Raw genomic sequence first — 13,593 nt, forward strand, 5'->3', positions numbered from 1 at the left:
CTGCAAGCTCCCTGGGGGCTGGGAGGGACTGGGCTGTGTCCTTGCTCCTCGCAATTCCCTGTGATCTGCCCTGGAGCTGGAGCTCTCCCGGTGTCTGCTGGGGGTGGGTGGGGAGCGGCTCCTCTTGTGCTGCAGCCATTGATGCTGCTGGGAGCGGAGAGGATCCCCCTCCCCTCTTTTCTTCCTTTTCCCCACCAGCTTCCCTCGTTTCCCCACCTTCAAGTGGGGCACAAAGCAGTGCAGAGCCGGGAATGAGGTCAGCGGCACCATAAAAGCCTTAGCTCATCGCTGCTGCCCACAAAGCTTTTTCATTTCTGCTGTGTAACGGTGTGTGTGGCTCCAGTGCTGAGCCAGCCTGCGCTGCCCAGAACAAATCCCCCTCCTCCCACCGTGGCCGTGCTGCAGCCGGGCTCCCTGCGGGCCGAGCTTCCCGCCTGGGGCTGGCCCCGGCCCCATCCTGCCCCTGGCACATCCCTGCAGGAGCTGAGCCCCGGCTGCGCCCCGCGCTCGCGGTGCTTGGAGCTGCAGACTCGGCATTTTGCAGCTCTGCTCCCAAAGCCTCTGTTGACAAAGCCAGAATTCACTGCGCGTACCCGGCAGGGAAGCCGGTGTCTGCTGGTCCGGATTCCTCCCGCTCACGTTTCCCCGCGGCCTGGGCTGATCCTGCCCGCGAGGCGTGGGAGGTGCTGGGGACGCCGTCTGCCCGGGCGGCTGGCGCCGAGCGAGGCTGCTGCAGCCGGGCGCTGCTGCGGGTGCTCGACCCCAGCCCGTGCCAGGGATCGGGGCTGGGGCTCGTGGGCTGTGCGTGCCCATCCGTGGGTCTCCCCAGGCCATGGCCTCGATTGTGGGAGCAGGCTCCTGCCGCAGGCTTGCTGCTCCCAGCCCAGCACCGGGGATGTGTGCGTACTGACCTCGGCTCAGCGGGTGGTTCTCATTAGCCAGGGCGTTAAAATGTCTCCCACTCCCTTCTGAGCACGGGCACCAGCCCTGCACGCGGCCCCTTCCGTGCACACAGGACCGAGAGCAGCTCTGAGCCCCGGGGAGGCCCCGGCGCCCTGCAGGAAGGAGCAGAAGCGTCGGGTGTGAACGGCCCCCGTTCATGGAGCCCTGAATGGCTCTTTGGTGGCTGAGCAGCTCCGGGCATCAACAGCGAGCCAAAGGCACATGATGGTCAGATGGGTCCCGTGTCCCCCAGCCCGCCTGGGCTCGCTGTGGCACTGGGCTGTGAGAGATGCCGCGAGCCGGCCGCAGCGTGGGACCGTGCTCAATTGTGCCTTTGACAGTCCCTGGGGGACACGTCGCTGCTCTGCAACGCAGCACCTGGGTGCAGCGGGGGGGACACGTCCATGGCCGCAGGCGAGTTCTGTCCCTCACGCTGCCCCTGCTGCGGGGACAGTCACACTGGGGTCCCTGCAGCACGTGGAAGCCCCAGGGCATGCAGGACCCCAGGGAGCGCGGGAACCCCAATGTGCACAGTCCCCCGGAGTACTTGGCACCCGCAGGGTGCAGAGCACCCATGGCACATGGAGGCCGTGGCCTATGGCCCCCAGGGCACGCAGGGACCCCAGTGCGTGCGGTGCCCCGGGGCAGTGCTGAGGTCCGGCAGCCCCAGCCGTGGTGGCGGCTGCCCCAGCTGCTGGGGCACAGACTGTCATGTGCGTGCCCACCCTCCTCGGGAGGAGGAGCTGAGGGAGACGGCTTTAAAGTGGTGCAGAGAAAGGGCCCTTTCTTCCCCATAACTGCCGCCGAGCCCTTGCTGAGCTCTGAGGACACCGGGCAGGGCTGGCGAGGAGGGCGGCTGCGACACCAGTGGGACGCTGGTGGGGCGGGGGGGCCCTTCCCCATCTCCCCCACGCTTGGGGCACCGCGGTGCCCATGTCCTCTTGACCTCGCAGCTGGGTGCTGCGGGAGCGCTGGCGGGGCCAGACGGGCACTCAGGGGGCCTGCAGGTGCTGTGGGGGGCCCTGGGGCCACGGCCGCCATCCAGGGAGCCCCCGGGGCTGAGGTCGGGGCCATGTCAACATTGGCCCCCCTGCGCCTGCTCCGTGAGCCCTGGAACGCCAGCGAGGGCAACCAGAGCAACGCCACGGCCGGGGCTGGCGGCGCCTGGTGCCAGGGGCTCGACGTGCCCAATGAACTCTTCCTCACGCTGGGGCTGGTGAGCCTGGTGGAGAACCTCCTTGTGGTGGCCGCCATCCTCAAGAACAGGAACCTGCACTCGCCCATGTACTACTTCATTTGCTGCCTGGCCGTCTCCGACATGCTGGTGAGCGTCAGCAACCTGGCGGAGACGCTCTTCATGCTGCTGATGGAGCATGGCGTGCTGGTGATCCACGCCAGTATCATCCGCCACATGGACAACATCATCGACATGCTCATCTGCAGCTCCGTCGTGTCCTCCCTCTCCTTCCTAGGGGTGATCGCCGTGGACCGCTACATCACCATCTTCTACGCCCTGCGCTACCACAGCATCATGACGCTGCAGCGGGCCGTGGTGACCATGGCCAGCGTCTGGCTGGCCAGCACCGTGTCCAGCACCGTCTTCATCACCTACTACCGCAACAACGCCATCCTCCTCTGCCTCATCGGCTTCTTCCTCTTCATGCTGATCCTCATGCTGGTGCTCTACATCCACATGTTCGCCCTGGCCCGCCACCACCTGCGCAGCATCTCCAGCCAGCAGAAGCACCCGACCGTCTACCGCACCAGCAGCCTGAAGGGAGCCGTGACGCTCACCATCCTGCTGGGCGTCTTCTTCATCTGCTGGGGGCCCTTCTTCTTCCACCTCATCCTCATCGTCACCTGCCCCACCAACCCTTTCTGCACCTGCTTCTTCGGCTACTTCAACCTCTTCCTCATCCTCATCATCTGCAACTCGGTGGTCGACCCCCTCATCTACGCCTTCCGGAGCCAGGAGCTCCGGCGGACGCTGCGGGAGGTGGTGCTGTGCTCCTGGTAGGCACCGGGACGGACAGACGGATGGACAGACGGACGGACGGACGGACACGCCGCGGGGCGTTCCTCCCCGACCCAGCCGGGTGCCATGGGGGGGTTGCCCGGCCTCGCGGTACCGAATAAAGGCTCTTTGCAGTGACACTCTGCCTTGGCACCGCTGTGCGGCCCCGAGCGCCGCGGGGCACCGGGAGCCTCCGTGCGGGCTGCCCCCGCCCGCAGCCGCCCTTTATCCGCGGAACGATCGCTTCCCGTTATCGGGACCGCGGTCACCGGTTCCGGCCCGCTCCCGGCACCGGCGGGGACGGGGGGGTCCCGGCCGCCTCGGGGGGTGCTGGAACCGCGGGCTGCGGAGCGCGGCCGCCCCCGGGCGGGACAAAGGCAGCCCCGCGCCGCCGCCGCCTTTGTTCTGCGGCCGCGCACGCTGCCGGCCCGCGGGGGGGCCCGGAGCCGGGACCGAGCCCCCCGGCCTCGACGGAGCCCCCCGGGCAGGATCCGGGCCGGGCCCCGCTGCCCCCGGGATGCTCGGACCGGGTCCGGTTGCCGGTGGAGCCCCAATCCCCGTGGGGTCGGGCGGGGCCGGGCTCCCCCCGCAGGGGCCGGGGTCCCCCCCACGCGTGGCCGGGTGGGCGTGCCGCCTCCCCTCCCCCACAGCGGCTGCGGGGACCCCTCCGCACCCCTCCCCCCCCCCCCCGTGTGTGTGTATGGGGGGTGTTCGTGTGTCAACGACCCCCGGTACCGGGGATGCTCCGGTTGGGCGGTGCCGCGGCACCGGGACGGGCCGAGCACGGTGCAGCCGGACCGGGCCATGCCGGGCCGGGCCATACCAGGCTGGGCCATACCGGACCGGGTCGTGCCGGACCGGGCCGTGCCGGACCGAGCCGTGCCGGTGCCGGGCGGCGGTGCCGGTGCCGCAGGGCTGTTGCAGGGCTGCGGCGGCGGGCGCTGATTGGCCGCGGCGCGGCGGTGACGTCAGCGCCCGGCCCGGTGCGGCGCGCGGCCCCTATAAAGGCGGCGGCGGCGGCGGGGCCGCCCCCCGCGCTGCCGGTGCCGCTCCGCTCCCGGTCCCGCTCCGCTCCCGCTGCGCTCCCGGCCCGGCCGCACCATGAGGGAGATCGTCCACATCCAGGCGGGGCAGTGCGGCAACCAGATCGGCGCCAAGGTAACGGCGGCACCGGCACGGGCCCCGCCCCGCTCCTTTGTCCGCCGCCGCCGCCGCCCGGGGCGCGCCCGGCCCCGCCGCCGCCCTTCAGCACCGCGGACAGCGCCCGCCCCCGCGGCGGACCCGGTACCGGGAGGGGCCCCGCCGCCCCCTGCCCCCCCCCTCACCTCCTGGGGGCACCCCGGGATGCGGGGCAGGGGGGGGATCCCCCCCCCCCCGCGGTTGCCCCCCCCCCCCCCGCGGGGTGGCCCCCCCCCCCCCCCCCGGGGGGGCCCGGGGGGGGGCCCCGGGGGGGGGGGGGGGGGGGCCGGGGGGGGGGGGGGGGGACACGGTCCCGGCACGGGGCCGCCGCCCCCGCTGAGGCCGTGCCCCCCCAGTTCTGGGAGGTGATCAGCGATGAGCACGGCATAGACCCCAGCGGCAACTACGTGGGCGACTCGGACCTGCAGCTGGAGCGCATCAGCGTCTACTACAATGAGGCCTCCTGTAAGCCCCCGGGGACCGCTACCCCCCCTTTGTGTCCCCCCCCATCCGTCCCGGTGCTGCCACCCCCTGCGGGGTGTGGTGGGGACAGATACGTACACCCAACCCCGGGGACCCAATGGCTTTGGGGGGGACAAGGGGGAAATGAGCTCCATGAGACCCTGTGGTTTGGGGTGGGATGGGTGCGTGCCCCCCGGCGGGTCCCCCCCCCCTTTTTTTTTTTTTGGGGGGGGGGGGGGTTGACATGGGTGCACCCAGCCCCATGGGACCCTGGGGGGGCTTCTGGGGGGGAGGTGTGGACATATGCACCCAACCCAGTGGGGACCCTTTTGTCTGGGGATCCAACACTTGCACCCAGCCCCATGAGCCCCTGAGGCTTGAGGACAATGAGTGTGACCCCGGGGGGGTCAGGGGGGCTTCGGGTCCCCTCCAGCACGAGGTCTCTCCACAGCTCACAAGTACGTGCCTCGCGCCATCCTGGTGGACCTGGAGCCGGGGACGATGGACAGCGTGCGCTCGGGTGCCTTCGGGCACCTCTTCCGCCCCGACAACTTCATTTTCGGTAGGCGGCCGCGCCCTGCGCCGCGGGCTGGGGGGGCCGGGATGGGCAGCGCCCGCGGGGCCGCGTCCCTCACCCGTTTGGCCCCGGGGCTGCCTGCGGGTGCGTCCTCGCGGCGCCGCTCCCCACCCTGTCCCAGAATCAGGTCTCGGTGCCGTGTGCCCCCCCAGCACCCATCATGTCCTTTGTCTTCCCCCCCCCCCCCTCCCCTTTCCCTCGCAGGTCAGAGCGGGGCCGGCAATAACTGGGCCAAGGGGCACTACACAGAAGGGGCCGAGCTGGTGGACTCGGTGCTGGACGTGGTGCGGAAGGAGTGCGAGAACTGCGACTGCCTGCAGGGCTTCCAGCTCACCCACTCGCTGGGCGGCGGCACGGGCTCGGGCATGGGCACCCTGCTGATCAGCAAGGTGCGCGAGGAGTACCCCGACCGCATCATGAACACTTTCAGCGTGGTGCCGTCCCCCAAGGTGTCAGACACGGTGGTGGAGCCCTACAACGCCACCCTCTCCATCCACCAGCTGGTGGAGAACACGGATGAGACCTACTGCATCGACAACGAGGCGCTCTACGACATCTGCTTCCGCACGCTCAAGCTGGCCACCCCCACCTACGGCGACCTCAACCACCTCGTCTCGGCCACCATGAGCGGCGTCACCACCTCCCTGCGCTTCCCCGGGCAGCTCAACGCCGACCTGCGCAAGCTGGCGGTCAACATGGTGCCCTTCCCACGCCTCCACTTCTTCATGCCCGGCTTCGCCCCGCTGACGGCCCGCGGGTCCCAGCAGTACCGCGCCCTCACCGTCCCCGAGCTCACCCAGCAGATGTTTGATGCCAAGAACATGATGGCCGCCTGCGACCCGCGCCACGGCCGCTACCTCACCGTGGCCACCGTCTTCCGCGGCCGCATGTCCATGAAGGAGGTGGACGAGCAGATGCTGGCCATCCAGAGCAAGAACAGCTCCTACTTCGTGGAGTGGATCCCCAACAACGTCAAGGTGGCCGTCTGCGACATCCCGCCCCGGGGGCTGAAGATGTCCTCCACCTTCATCGGCAACAGCACGGCCATCCAGGAGCTCTTCAAGCGCATCTCGGAGCAGTTCACGGCCATGTTCCGCCGCAAGGCCTTCCTGCACTGGTACACGGGCGAGGGCATGGACGAGATGGAGTTCACCGAGGCCGAGAGCAACATGAACGACCTGGTGTCCGAGTACCAGCAGTACCAGGACGCCACGGCCGAGGAGGAGGGCGAGATGTACGAGGACGACGAGGAGGAGTCGGAGGCGCAGGGCGCCAAGTGATGCCGACCCCCCTCGCCATCGCCCGCCGGCCCCGCTGCTTCCCGGGGGGGGCCCCGCCCTCGCCCCTCGGGTGTGTGCCCCCCCCCCCCCCCCCATCCCTGCGTTAGCTCGGCCCCTCCCGTGACCCCCCCGGCCTCCCCCCCTCCCCCTTTTCGTTTTTTACTGGTTCGTGTCTAATATTTTTTTTGGAATACTCAATAAATTTATTGCTGTCCGGTTCCTTCCCTGTCTGTGTCTGCTGGGGGGGGGAGGGGGGGGGTGGGGGGGGGGGGGGGGGGCCCCGCCCCGACGGCGCGGGCGGGGCCGGTCCCGGGGGCGGCGCTCAGCCGGTGCTGTGCGGTGCCGGTGCCGGTGCCGGTGCCGTGCCCGGTGCCGGTGCGGCGATGGCGTACGACGAGAAGCTGGCCCGGTTCCGGCAGGCTCACCTCAACCCCTTCAACAAGGGCCCCGAGCCTCCCGCCGGGGGGGCACCCGAGGAGCCGCCCCCCGGTGCCCCCCCGTCGGTTGCCCGGCGGCCGGAGCCGTGCCCGGGGGACGCCGAGGGCCCGGAGCCCCCCATGGACCTGGGGCTGGCCGAGGACCACTTCTCGCGGCCCGTGGTGAGTGGGGGGGGACCGGGGGGGTTCGGGGACCGGAGGCTGGAGGGGGTCGGGGGCTGCAGCCCCCCCGCTGCTCCCGTCCCGTCCCGCAGGGCCTGATCCTGGCGCCCGACGTGCGGCAGCTGCGCCGCGCCATCGAGGAGTGCAAGCGGGCCATCCTGGCGCTGCCCGAGCACTCGGAGCGGCAGAAGGACGCCGTGGTGCGGCTCATCCACCTCCGGCTCAAGCTGCAGGAGCTGCAGGTGCGGCCGGGGGCTCTTGAGAGGGTCCTGAGGGTCCTGGGGGCCATGGAGAGGGGGCCTGAGGGTCCTGGGGAGGTCCTGATGGGCATGGAGAGGGGGCCTGAGGGTCCTGGGGGCATCCTGAGGGTCCTGGGGGCCCTGGAGGCCCTGGAGAAGGGGTTCTGAGGGTCCTGGGGGGAGGTCCTGAGAGCCATGGAGAGGGGGTTCTGAGGATCTGGGTTGTGTTCTGATGGTCCTGGGGGGCATGGAGAGGGGGCCTGAGGGTCCGGGGGGGGGGGGTCCTGAGGGTCTCAGGGTGGGAGTCCGTGGCTCTGGGGGGGCCACACTGACCCCCACTGCCCTCAGGACCCCGACGAGGAGGAGCCCAACATCCGCGTGGTGCTGGAGCACCGCTTCTACAAGGAGAAGAGCAAGAGCGTCAAGCAGACGTGCGACAAGTGCAGCACCATCATCTGGGGGCTCATCCAGACCTGGTACACCTGCACAGGTGGGTCGGGGGGCCGGAACCCCCCCGCATATCACCTCCCCGTCCCCGCGCTGACGGCCGCCCGCCCACAGGGTGCTACTACCGGTGCCACAGCAAGTGCCTGCCCCTGGTCACCAAGCCCTGCGTCAGGTCCAAGGTGAGCCACCAGGCCGAGTACCAGCTCAGCATCTGCCCCGAGAGCGGGCTGGACAGCCAGGACTACCGCTGCGCCGAGTGCCGGGCACCCATCGCCCTCCGTAAGGCGCCGGGGGGGCTGTGGGAGGGGGGCGTTGGGGCTCTGGGGGCTGCGTGGGGGCCGGGTGCGGGACCCCAGCATCGCCCTCCGGGTGCTCTGCGCGTCCCGGGGTGCGGCGGTGGTGCCGGTGTGGCCGTGGGTGCCGGTACCGACGCGTGTGCCGCCGCAGGGGGGGTGCCCAGCGAGGCCCGGCAGTGCGACTACACCGGCCTCTACTACTGCAGCAGCTGCCACTGGAACGACCTGGCCGTCGTCCCCGCCCGCGCCATCCACAACTGGGACTTTGAGCCCCGCAAGGTGCCCGTGGTGCTGGTGGGGGCCATGGGGTCCTGGGGGGGGGTCACTTGGGAGGGCATGTCCCCGGGCAGGGGTCCCTGGGGGCTGTGTCCCTGGGTGGAGGCCACTTGGGGGGCTGTGACTCTGCTGTGGGGTCCTGGGGGGGGGGGCAGCTCTCCGGTCCCTGGGGACTGGGAGGCCCCGGTGTCCCTGGGCGCAGGGTGACGGTGGCGGGCACGCAGGTGTCGCGCTGCAGCATGCGGTACCTGGCGCTGATGGTGTCGCGGCCCGTGCTGAAGCTGCGGGAGATCAACCCCCTGCTCTTCAACTACGTGGAGGAGCTGGTGGAGATCCGGGTGAGCGCGGTGGGGCCGCGGGCGGGCAGGGGCTGGGGGACAGGGACCCCGGGATGGGGCTGGTGGGGGAGATGGCATTAAGTGGGGAGGGGGCTGGGAATGGGGAGCAGGGCAGGGTGGGGGGCGGCGCTGACTGGAGGCGTGGGGGTGCCTGAACCGCTGTAGGGCTGGGACTGACCCAGCCTGGCTTTGTCCCTGTCCCCCACCTGCTCCTGTCCCCATCCCATGCCCATATCCTCTCCCGCTCCCCCACCATTACCAATCTCACCCCTGTCCCCCCGCGCCCACCCGCAGAAGCTGCGCCAGGACATCCTGCTGATGAAGCCGTACTTCATCACCTGCAAGGAGGCGATGGAGGCACGGCTGCTGCTGCAGGTCAGGGCTGGCCGAGGCCAGGGAGGCCCCGGGTGCGTGGGCACGGTGCCGATGGGCACGGCGCTGACGTCTGCCCGCCCACAGCTGCAGGACCGGCAGCACTTTGTGGAGAACGACGAGATGTACTCGCTGCAGGACCTCATCGACATCGAGGCCGGGCGCCTGAGCTGCTCCCTGACCGAGATCCACACCCTCTTCGCCAAGCACATCAAGCTGGACTGCGAGGTGAGCAGCTTTGGGCACGGCCCCCTGGGGCCAGAGCCACGTGGAGGGTGTGTGTGGGGGTCTTTGGGGGTCCCTGCCAAGCATCCAGGTACCACAGCCCCCTCTGCCCCTTCTCGCCGCAGCGCTGCCAGGCGAAAGGCTTCGTGTGCGAGCTCTGCAAGGAGGGCGACGTGCTTTTCCCCTTCGACAGCCACACTTCGGTGTGCACCGACTGCTCCGCCGTCTTCCACAGGTACGGCGGGCGCCTCGCTGCGTTCCCCTCGGCCGCTGCGGCAGGGAGGGCCGGGCAGCTCCGGGTTCCCTTCCCGGCGTTCCCTGACCCGTCCCGTCCCCGCAGGGACTGCTACTACGACAACTCCACCACGTGCCCCAAGTGCGCCCGGCTCAGCCTGCGGAAGCAGTCCCTCTTCCAGGACTCGGTGGCCGAGGCAGAGCCCTAGGGAGGGCCCAGCTCCAGGCGTGGGCTCTGCGAGCTCCCAGCCCGCTGTGGCCCCGGCTCTGCCGCGAGCGCGCCAGCGGAGCCGGAGGAACGGGCTCTGCCAGGAAGGGCGAGGGTGCCAGGACAGGGCTGAGGCTGCCCTGGATTTCTCTCCGTCTCCACGTGCTCCCAAAGGGCTGGGCAGGGTGTGCGGGGGGAGAGCCGGGAGCTGGGGGGGTCCTGCCCTGGTGGGGGGCTGCCGGCAGCCACCGTGCATGGCCCTGCCTGGTTGAACACTACCTGCTTGGATGCTGCTGGTGTGGGGGAAATGCCGCTCGTTTCTGTTCCCCCCGCACCGTGGGACACACGTTAGCACAGTGAAGGACAGGGCTAAGGGACTGGGGGGGTGTAGGGGGGAGTTAAGGGCAGTGCCCCTGTGTGACACTACGGCGGGGGTCCTGCATGCTGCTGGCACCCCCCGCTCTCGCGGTTGCTCGCTGCTGCTCGAGGAAGCCCCCACTGCGCGCGGCCCCCACCCGTGTCCTGTCCCCCAACACCGCTCCTGCAACACTCGCCCGGTCTCTGTCGCTGCAGCGTGGCCTCTTTGCACAGCGCCGCAGTCGGGACCCCGTCTGGGGGCTGCTTCTGGCAGAGCGGGGGGGTCACCGGCTGGGGGGAGGGGGCTGGGGGGCTTCGGTGGGCTCAGGGGGAGCACCGGGACAGGCCCTCACGCGTGGGGTCTGGCTCTCCTGCCACGCAGGCTCCCCTGCATCCCTCCCGGTTCCCTGCCCTATGCCTGGTGCTGCTCCTGCAGGGGATCCCCCTGGGTTCCCCACGCTGGTTGCACAGGGACCTTTTTCAAGCCGCCCCCACCTCTGGCAGCTCCCCCCCCCCATGTGGGGGTCGCATCCCCCCGTTCCCCCCAGTGACGGGGCAGAGCCGTGGCCATGGGTCGCTCGGTTTTACCGGTACACACAGCTGCTACGTGGTGGCGGGTGGTACAGTGCGGGCACCGCGCAGCTCCTGGCCCCGCCGAGCCGGGGCTCCCAGGGGCCAGGACCACGGCGGAAGGGAGGTGGGGGCCGGGCAGCGCGGCCCCCTTTGTGCTACAGGGCCGGGAGGGGCCGGTTCCCCCTCCCCACCAGGCCACCGGCTTTGGCATCGCTTGGTACCCACGGGCTGGGGCTGCCTCCGCCGCCCAGGGCCACCCCCAGCACCCCAGCAGCGAGTCCTTCGCCCCGCACGGCTTATTCCCAGGCGGGGCATGGGGAATGCGGTCGGAAAATGCAGAGGATGAGGCGCAGAGCCCGTCCCCGGGCCTGTCCCCACCGCCTGGGGCAGCTCCTACTCCTGCTGCGGCCGCTCCACCGCCAGGAAGGCGTCCACGGCGCCTGGCTGCAGCTCCGAGTCGCTGAGGTGCTTCTTCTCCCGGCCCTGCTCCCGCGCGCGGGTCCAGGAGGGCGAGCGCAGGTACCCTGCCCGCGGCATGGCCTGCGGGTGCAGCCCTGCGGGGACAAGCAGGCTCAGCCCGTGCCCCCCCCGGGGACGGCAGCGGGACGGGGCGCGGGCGGCCGCTCACCGCTGGGAGATTCGCCGGCCGCGTTCTCCTCGTCGGAATCGGCGAAGACCTCGGCCAGCTCCTGGTCCGACATGTCGGTCAGCTCCGTCAGGTCCAGCAGGTCGAAGTGCACCTCCAGCGAGGACACGCTGCTCAGCGGCTCTGCGGGCAGCGGGACGGGGGTGGGCACGGCTGGGCACCGCGGCGCCAGGGTGGGGACAGCGGGGCTGGGGGCCCTGGGGGGAGCCGAGGGCGCTGGGCAGGGACCCGGGGAGGGACAAGGGACTGAAGGGGACGGTGACCAGCGGGGGGGACCCTGGGGCAAGCAAGGGGGTACGAGGGCCGCACTCACGTCTCCGCTCGGTGACCTGCAGCAGGCTGGCGGTGGGGATGGGGATGCCGCCCTGCTCCTCCACGGGGACGTCGGGGGTCTCCTCAGCCGTCCCGGGGACAGGGGTCCCCGCCGTTCGCTCCGGGGCCAGCGTCTCCTTGCCGAGCTCTGCAGAACCGGCACCTGCCGCGTTGGTGCGGGGCCGGGGCAGTGCCGGCAGCTCCCCGGCCGAGGGGGCTGCGGGTCCCCAGCCCCGGGACCCCTGCGGAACAGGCAGCGCTCCGAGGCAGCTGCCGTGGGCCCCGCCAGCCCCGGTGCCGGCAGCCCCCCGCCCCTCGCAGCCCCTTTGTGTCGGCGAGACAAAAGCGCAGCCTGTTCGGAGGCTGGAGCCCAGACAAGAGGCGTTTTGTCTCCTGGGGAGAGCTGGCGGGGCCGGGCAGACACCGCACGGTGCGTGCCTCTGGGGGGACAGCCGGGGCTGGGCTGGCTCCGAGCATGGCTGAGAGACCCCTGTGCGTGGGGTGGCACCAGGCACCGCGGTGGCACCCACGGCCCGCAGCCTGCCCGGTGTCACGGCCGTGTGCCGCTGGGCCCCGCCACCGGTTTGGTACTGGGTGAGATGGCACAGGGACAGGCAGGGGGTCACCTCCTCCCCCCAGGCAGGTGGCAGCGTGGTGGGACAAGGGACAGAACTCCCCTGGCCAGAGGAGACAGCACGGGGAATGGGGAATTTCAGGAACATTTGGCCCCGGTGCTTGGCACGGGGGCTGCACCGTGCCCTGGCCACACAAGGTGGGACGGGGCGCCCAGCACTGCCACCACTGCCACCACCTTCCCTCCAGCAGGGAAACCGCGTCCCCACCCCGCTCCTCGTCCAGGAGGGGCCCCGTACGCCCCCGTCCCCATCCCCAGGGGAGACGTGGGGCTGCCCCCCGCCACCACCCCATGCACCACAGCCCCCCGGTGGGTGAGGCGGAGGCATCGCCACCCGGAGCGCGGTGTCCCCACTCCCTGTCCCCGCTCCCCCCGGTGCAGCCCCCACCCACCGGGGCTCTGCTCCCTGCCGCAGCAATCCCCGGTGGCCCCCTCCCGCACGCTGCCGGGCTCACCGGCGAGGAGCGGGGCCGGCAGCAGGGCTCGGCGTGCTGCTGACTCACGTCAACCGCAGGGTGAGACAGCACCGGGCTCCGGCCACCCCGAGCGGGGGGCTCCGGCCAACCTCGACGGCTCCCCGACCCCGCTAACGGGCCCGGTGCGGCGGGAGGACACGGCGGGGTTGTGGCCGGGGCGGTGGCACCGCCGCCTGCGGGGCACACGCAGCGGGGACGGGCGTGCGCGGGAGCCGCTCGATGCCACCTGCGTGACCCCGCTGCGGCGTCGGGGACCCCCGGCTGCGCCCCCAGGGCCACCACCCTTGTCCCCAAGCGCTGCAGGCGGGCGGCAGCCCCAGCACCCCCGCGTCTGAGGGTGCCCCGCGCACATCTCGCCCCCTGCCCCTGGTGAAGCCCCCCCCGGTGATGGGGCTGAGATGCGCCCCTCCCGGTGAAGCCCCCCCCCCAGTAATGGGGGGCAGGGGGCTGAGATGTGCCCCCCCGGGTCCCCCACCCCACAGACACCCCCTGCACCCCCTCACGCTCCCCTTGTGCACGTATGCACCCCGACACACCCCCTGCACCCCCCCTGCACCCCCCCCGTACCCTTCCCCCCCTTGCACCCCCGCCCCTCCCGTCCCGAGCCCCTCCGCCCCCCCCCGGGGCCCCGGTGATGGGCTCGCCGCTGCCTTCCCCCCCCCCCATCCCCGCCCCATCCCCGCTCACCTGCGGTGCCGCCCGCTCCCGGAGCCTCCATGGGCCGGGCCGGGCCGGGCCGAACCGGGCCGGTGCCGGTGCCGGTGCTGGGCGGGGCGGGCCCGGTGCCAGCCCGCAGCCCGCACGCTCCTGCCCGCCGCGGCGGGGGCGGGGATGGGGGCGGTGCGGGGGCGGGGGCCGGGGCCGGGGCCGGGGGGGGCGGCTCATCCTGCCCGGGGGCGGGGGGGGG

The 13,593-nt window shown here is 71.6% G+C and overlaps 5 protein-coding genes across 6 annotated transcripts in view; 4 read left to right on the plus strand and 1 right to left on the minus strand.

Moving 5' to 3' along the window:
• The window catches only part of SPIRE2 (spire type actin nucleation factor 2), a 28,516-nt gene extending 25,514 nt beyond the window's left edge, over positions 1 to 3,002 (plus strand). The window contains exon 17 of one of the 2 annotated variants that reach the window (XR_004753833.1): positions 2,988 to 2,997. The gene's annotated coding sequence lies outside the window, so the exon portion shown is untranslated. Of the gene's footprint in view, positions 1 to 2,981 lie in introns of both variants that reach the window. The other variant, XM_035336808.1, reaches the window with a different exon arrangement.
• On the plus strand, positions 1,763 to 2,975 carry MC1R (melanocortin 1 receptor). Its single transcript, XM_035336821.1, has one exon. It carries the CDS (start codon positions 2,015 to 2,017, stop codon positions 2,957 to 2,959), a length of 945 nt encoding a protein of 314 aa, XP_035192712.1. The 5' UTR covers positions 1,763 to 2,014; the 3' UTR covers positions 2,960 to 2,975.
• Positions 3,003 to 3,962: 960 nt separating the features above from the next.
• On the plus strand, positions 3,963 to 6,674 carry TUBB3 (tubulin beta 3 class III). Its single transcript, XM_035336818.1, has 4 exons — positions 3,963 to 4,114; positions 4,492 to 4,600; positions 5,049 to 5,159; positions 5,379 to 6,674. The coding sequence occupies exons 1-4, from the start codon at positions 4,058 to 4,060 to the stop codon at positions 6,452 to 6,454; spliced, it is 1,353 nt and encodes a 450-aa protein (XP_035192709.1). The 5' UTR covers positions 3,963 to 4,057; the 3' UTR covers positions 6,455 to 6,674.
• A 61-nt stretch (positions 6,675 to 6,735) lies between these two features.
• DEF8 (differentially expressed in FDCP 8 homolog) lies at positions 6,736 to 10,256 on the plus strand. The gene is made up of 10 exons (XM_035336819.1): positions 6,736 to 7,053; positions 7,146 to 7,295; positions 7,641 to 7,782; positions 7,854 to 8,018; positions 8,187 to 8,314; positions 8,536 to 8,649; positions 8,944 to 9,024; positions 9,109 to 9,249; positions 9,372 to 9,481; positions 9,587 to 10,256. Exons 1-10 carry the CDS (start codon positions 6,838 to 6,840, stop codon positions 9,687 to 9,689), a joined length of 1,350 nt encoding a protein of 449 aa, XP_035192710.1. The 5' UTR covers positions 6,736 to 6,837; the 3' UTR covers positions 9,690 to 10,256.
• A 353-nt stretch (positions 10,257 to 10,609) lies between these two features.
• Positions 10,610 to 13,573, minus strand: DBNDD1 (dysbindin domain containing 1). Its single transcript, XM_035336826.1, has 4 exons — positions 13,374 to 13,573; positions 11,578 to 11,724; positions 11,247 to 11,387; positions 10,610 to 11,172 (listed from the first exon to the last, which is right to left on the minus strand). The coding sequence occupies exons 1-4, from the start codon at positions 13,402 to 13,404 to the stop codon at positions 11,012 to 11,014; spliced, it is 480 nt and encodes a 159-aa protein (XP_035192717.1). The 5' UTR covers positions 13,405 to 13,573; the 3' UTR covers positions 10,610 to 11,011.
• Positions 13,574 to 13,593: the final 20 nt, after the last annotated feature.

Source organism: Oxyura jamaicensis, chromosome 11 (genome assembly GCF_011077185.1).
Source record: "Oxyura jamaicensis isolate SHBP4307 breed ruddy duck chromosome 11, BPBGC_Ojam_1.0, whole genome shotgun sequence".
NCBI lineage: Eukaryota > Metazoa > Chordata > Aves > Anseriformes > Anatidae > Oxyura > Oxyura jamaicensis.